This window comes from Clarias gariepinus, chromosome 27, assembly GCF_024256425.1.
Source record: "Clarias gariepinus isolate MV-2021 ecotype Netherlands chromosome 27, CGAR_prim_01v2, whole genome shotgun sequence".
Classification (NCBI taxonomy): Eukaryota; Metazoa; Chordata; class Actinopteri; order Siluriformes; family Clariidae; genus Clarias; species Clarias gariepinus.
This window is the reverse complement of record NC_071126.1, coordinates 12,697,881-12,703,151: the sequence shown is the minus strand read 5'-3', so window position 1 is coordinate 12,703,151 and position 5,271 is coordinate 12,697,881. Positions and strand designations below refer to the sequence as shown.

At 32.7% G+C, this 5,271-nt stretch overlaps 1 protein-coding gene across 1 annotated transcript; it reads right to left on the bottom strand.

Annotated features, from left to right (window-relative positions):
* Nucleotides 1-2,218: 2,218 nt before the first annotated feature.
* Nucleotides 2,219-4,972, bottom strand: LOC128515220 (immunoglobulin alpha-2 heavy chain-like). Its single transcript, XM_053489296.1, has 5 exons — nucleotides 4,879-4,972; nucleotides 4,434-4,775; nucleotides 3,969-4,313; nucleotides 3,228-3,326; nucleotides 2,219-3,129 (listed from the first exon to the last, which is right to left on the bottom strand). Exons 1-5 carry the CDS (start codon nucleotides 4,916-4,918, stop codon nucleotides 3,044-3,046), a joined length of 912 nt encoding a protein of 303 aa, XP_053345271.1. The 5' UTR covers nucleotides 4,919-4,972; the 3' UTR covers nucleotides 2,219-3,043.
* Between the last annotated feature and the right edge of the window lie 299 nt (nucleotides 4,973-5,271).

Genomic DNA, 5,271 nt, shown 5'->3' with positions numbered 1-5,271 from the left:
GGCTGAGTTTCCCACTCACTCACTCACTCACTCACTCACTCACTCACTTTTAATAATTTATGTTTAGTTTCATTACTAAAGGTGGCTAATGTAAACTACTTAAATGTACAAATGTTACAGGAGTGGTTACTAATCTGTAACAAGTTGGGCTATTTTTTACTTAATTTTATTTTTTTTCCCATTATAATAATAAGGTGAAGTGACATTGGTAAGAAATGATTTGTTGTAGTTTCGATGTTTTAAAGGGAATAAAAAAACAAAACGGTATATGTAGGTGATGTACATAAAAAAAAAAGCAACAAGACAGACAGACATGCACAATTCACCACCCACACACCATGTGGTTTTATGCAAATTATTATTTTTTTTCCTATTATGGTTAGAATTAAGCTTGTTTACAGAAGTGCATTTAAATTTTGTACATAAAAAGTCCTACACGATTCATATGCATAATATTGTGCCTGTTAAAATACTGTGGTTTCTTTGTTCTAATATATTAAAAGAGACATCAGTGTGTTCTGGTCTTCTGAAGATCATCTTCATGGTGTTATTATGCAATGAGCTGGTTCTTCCTGTCCCAATACTCAACAGGAAATGACAGGTCACTCATTATTTCCTTTTACACAGTCACCTTATGTGTGATGCTATCATTTAGCCTGAGTTTTGCGGTTAGAGATAAAATTAGCCTAAGATCTGTGCAGTGTCGGTTTCATGCAGGACTGTGAAAAATTAAAGGATTATTGTCATGAAGCTTGTCAGAGTTTGGTAGGCAAATCAAGACAGTCTGTAGATGATTTGTCTGTGCAGAATGTTCTTGGCATAGTTCTTTCTTGGTGATTCGTTAGTATATGCTAACTTTATGTAAATAATGCAGTTTAACTAATGTTTTAAGGCATGGAACGTCACAAGGCCGAGCAACCCAGAACTGTGAAGAATTTCAGCCTGGGAAGTTCGGCATGCTCTAGCAAAAGGTTTAAGAATGTGGAAAAGTATCCTTATCCAGAGTATTGCATATCAAAATAGTTACTACATGGACTAAAATGTAAGATGCAAAGAAGTGAATTAGATGCAAATGCAGTTAGAGAGACTATCTTCAATAAACTAATAAAAAACTATATGTTAAAATCAGTATCATAAAAGACACTGAGCAAACAGCATGAACAGGACTCGGCAATAATCAAAGTCTAGAAAATGTACACAAAATGTATCAGTGGTTGGGTGAATTTGAGCATGTAAACTGGGAGATAAAGTTCATAGCAGCGATGTTTCTAGGTCGTGCTGTACTTTAGGAAATGATGTATACCTGACAGACCCCTGCCCTCCTATGACCTCCCTTACCCATTGGCCTGCCACTGGGCTCTGGAATCTGTTGTAACCCAGCCCAGCAGCCAGTACTGTCCACTAGCCCTCCCAGCTGATGGGGTACTACAGCTTTCTCTTTCTGGATCCGGGAATGCTTTGACCATATATGTGAGTTGGCCCTTTGTTATTAGTGTGTCATGGGAGTAAATGGAGAATAGCCTTAGAGGCTTAGGACATCACTGCTGCAGTCTATGAGACTATTACTTTAAACATCTTTGATGTGATTAAAACCTTACATCCTAAGATATCTAAATTTAAAGCGACTAAAGACATCTCTTCTAAATTAAAAGCGACTTTTGTTTCACATCAGCAAATGCATGTCAAAGTTAACGGAAACACTGTTTAAAGCATAGAATGAAAATTAGGGCCAAAAGTAACATTAGAGCTGTATACAGTACAACAAGAAGTTTAAACATTTCTGGTTAAAGTGTATTAGGCAAAGTGTGTTTCAGTGTAGTACTTTGCGATTGCTGTTACAAAGGCTAGACCTCACATAATTTCTCTTTTATTTTCTTCATTCATACAATACATTCTGTTGTTTTGCAATGAGTGTACAATTTTATAAAACTGCACTTCCTCCTTATTCCCTCTTTATTAAACCCTTGTTTAAGAAGTGCTGAAAAATTGACAATGATCTGCACTGCAGTGTGGCTTTATAAGCTTTATTAGAAGGACAAAAAGGGCTTATAGATAATTATATAAAATAAACAAATCATATTTCACAATATGAGATTATCACAATACTAAAATAGTATATCTTTATTTACTTCATTTTTTTATCACCATGTTCACTTGTCACTGTGAAATAACCAGCAAAATTACATTAGTTCAATAAGCATTAAAGCCGGCATACTCGTGTGTGTATATATATTTTATTCTTTGAACATGAAGAAATTGTATCTGAAACAACAATTTATGCAAAATGAGAATTTCTTTATATATCCTTTAAGTAAATATATTTTGACCAGTCTTTAAAAGTGTTTAAATCTGTTGCTCCACCTTGAATATTCAATGTACTCTGGCAAAGTTCACAGTTGCATAGGTCAAGGCATTTTCAGCTTCAGCCTGATTTAAAAAAGCATCCATTAAATAACAGATAGAGAACGGATTACTAAAGTAAAAATAAAACCTATAACTTTATAGCTTCAGGACCATAGTATTATAAGGCTTTAGTTTGTATTTCGATCAAACACTAGGTAACAACATTTAATTAGTGATTTCAAAACATACGTTTTTATCTTAATAGATAGCCTACCATTTGTTTTATAAGAGTGCTGAAAGATTATTATTCAGGAGAAACATAGCAACAATTTCACAACAGAAAGTTAACATTATGGCAAATATCAGATAACAACAATGTTAAATATTACTGATATTCTACATGTAATGTGCTTAATAAACTGAAGTTTCCAAAAAGATTATTGGCAAAAATAATGGTAGCTTTTAAAAATAATAAGTAAAAACGTGTATTTTTACAGAATATGTTTTAAGTACAGCTGTATTAAACAAAGGTCTTTAAAAATAAAGTTAATATGTTGTCTTAATACGTTTGGCCAATATTCTAGGAAATACTTGACTTGACTAAATGACACTGAATTTCCATAACAGTTTGCATGTTTATATCAGTTTTTAATATAGCACCAGTTTCAAAATGTACTGTAAATTCCAGATATGTATGTGTTTATTCAAGCAAAGAAAAATCTACTTTTCCAATAAAAAAAATCTGGATTACCTCATTTCTTTGACTTGAATGTTCATTGGTGGAACCTTTATAGGACAATAATAAAAATGTCCACATTTGGTAAGAATGTACAAATACCAAAAACATACTTAAAATTATAGTAGAAAGTAATAATCAAACTGACCTTTTCTATTTGTAAGTATAACACCAACCAGAACAAGGATTATAATAACAGATAATACATTGGAAGTTATCAAGACAATGACACTCCAGTTGTTACTTTCTGAAAAAAAGCACAATGTGCTTAATAAACAGCTGAAAGGTTTAATATAAAAACACATATACTGTATATTGATATACATATATTGATGCATATTGATATAGTGTACTGTGTACTGTATTAATATACAAACACCAATTAACCATAGCATCAAAACATTATGCTCAGTATCTGCCCACTGTGATCTGGGTGTGGCGGGCTGGGGTGCACTGGGTGTTTTGGTGCCTTTATATAATGGCCAGCTTAGATTTTTTCTGTGTGTGATTTGTGCTGCATTGGTATTTCTGTAGGATTCTGTATAATTAATAATCAATGTTGATTGTAATCGACAATTAGTATCTACCAGCATATAAAATATAGTGTATGCTAAGATATTAATAGTAAAAAAAAGTATAAATACATGTTTGTTTCTCCTCTTTAGAATGTAGTATAAATGTTCTCTAAGAAATATTATTTAATAAGAACTGATTTGGCTAACTTTTTTCATTTAATGCCTTATAATTATATATTGTTGTAGAAAAATTGTTACATTTGTTAATAAAACCTTTGTGATATGAACAACAATTACATTATGTATTGGGATATACAGTAATTGGCCTTAACTAAAATGTTGTTATAGACATAAAGCATTATCAAATTATTTACCTTTTACATTAAGTTTTGTCCCATTTCCCAAAAGAATTGTTCCACATGCTGCCACTGCACAGTAATAAATTCCTTTTTCTACAGGTTTAAGGTTGCTCTTGAGCAGAGTGTAGATGCAGCTCTGTGTAGGAAAATCAGCCTTGGAGCTCCTTTCACACTGCACGCTGCTGTTTCCATGAGTGTAAATGATTCCTGAATGAGATTCTTCTGAATCATGGTTGAACCAGTACACACTCTGTTCATCTACACAGCTTGAAGCAATCCCTTGTACTGAACACTGAAGTGTGACAGATTCTCCACTCATGCTAACTGTTAGAGTTGGAGCCTGGTAGTTGGTGTTTACAGCTTTAAAATTAATGTTGGAAGTGTAAAATAGGGAGAAAGAATATTGTGAAATATGTAGTCTTAAACACAGAAAAATATAGTTACAGGAAAGAGACATGTTGGCAGAAATCATCTACATACCCTGAAAAATCACATGTGTTCCAGATCCAAACTCCACAATATTTTCCAGTATTTGTGCACAGAAGTATGTTGCTGTATCCTCTTCTTTAATTCCAGCAATGTTTAGATCAAATATTTTCCCATCCCAAGTAGTAGAGTAGCGTCCATCATTAAATGATCCACTCATTCTGTGGGTGTTTTTTATTGTTCTCGATACATACTGAGGCACCCCTCCAGAACTCTGTTTGTACCAAACTAAATTATTTTTATGGTTTGTTAATGAACTTTCACTACATTTGATCGTTACATTATCTCCATGCCTCACTGTTTGCACCTTAATCACATTGATGTCAGATGATTTAACTGAAAGCAGTGACAAAAAAAAAGAAAATAAAAATGAAGTATTAAGATATTATTAAATTACATTATTATTATTTGCAGTGAAATCATTTAAAATGTCACTTACCTGCTGTGATGAGGCCAAAAAAAGCACAGAATGCGATCATTGTTCATTCGAAGACAAAGTGATAGTGCAGTCTAACAAACCTGTGCTTAGTAGAAAACCAGTCCCAGTGTCATGTGATTGGACATTTTGAAACTTTTGATTGCATTGATTGGTCCAATATTTTAAAACAGATTTTTTTTTTGTTTGTTTTTTTTATGCTGCAATAGTATCTTTAGCAAAACAAATTATGTTACTTGGAATTCATGCATAATTCCTGAAAATTTTTACTGGCAAATATATCCGAGAAGGAACTGGAGTATCATTCAGTAAAAGAATTATTGAGATAACCCTGGTTTGCTGGTGTCTCTTAAAGCCAATGTTCATTTTATTACATAACCTTAAATACATTTCAAC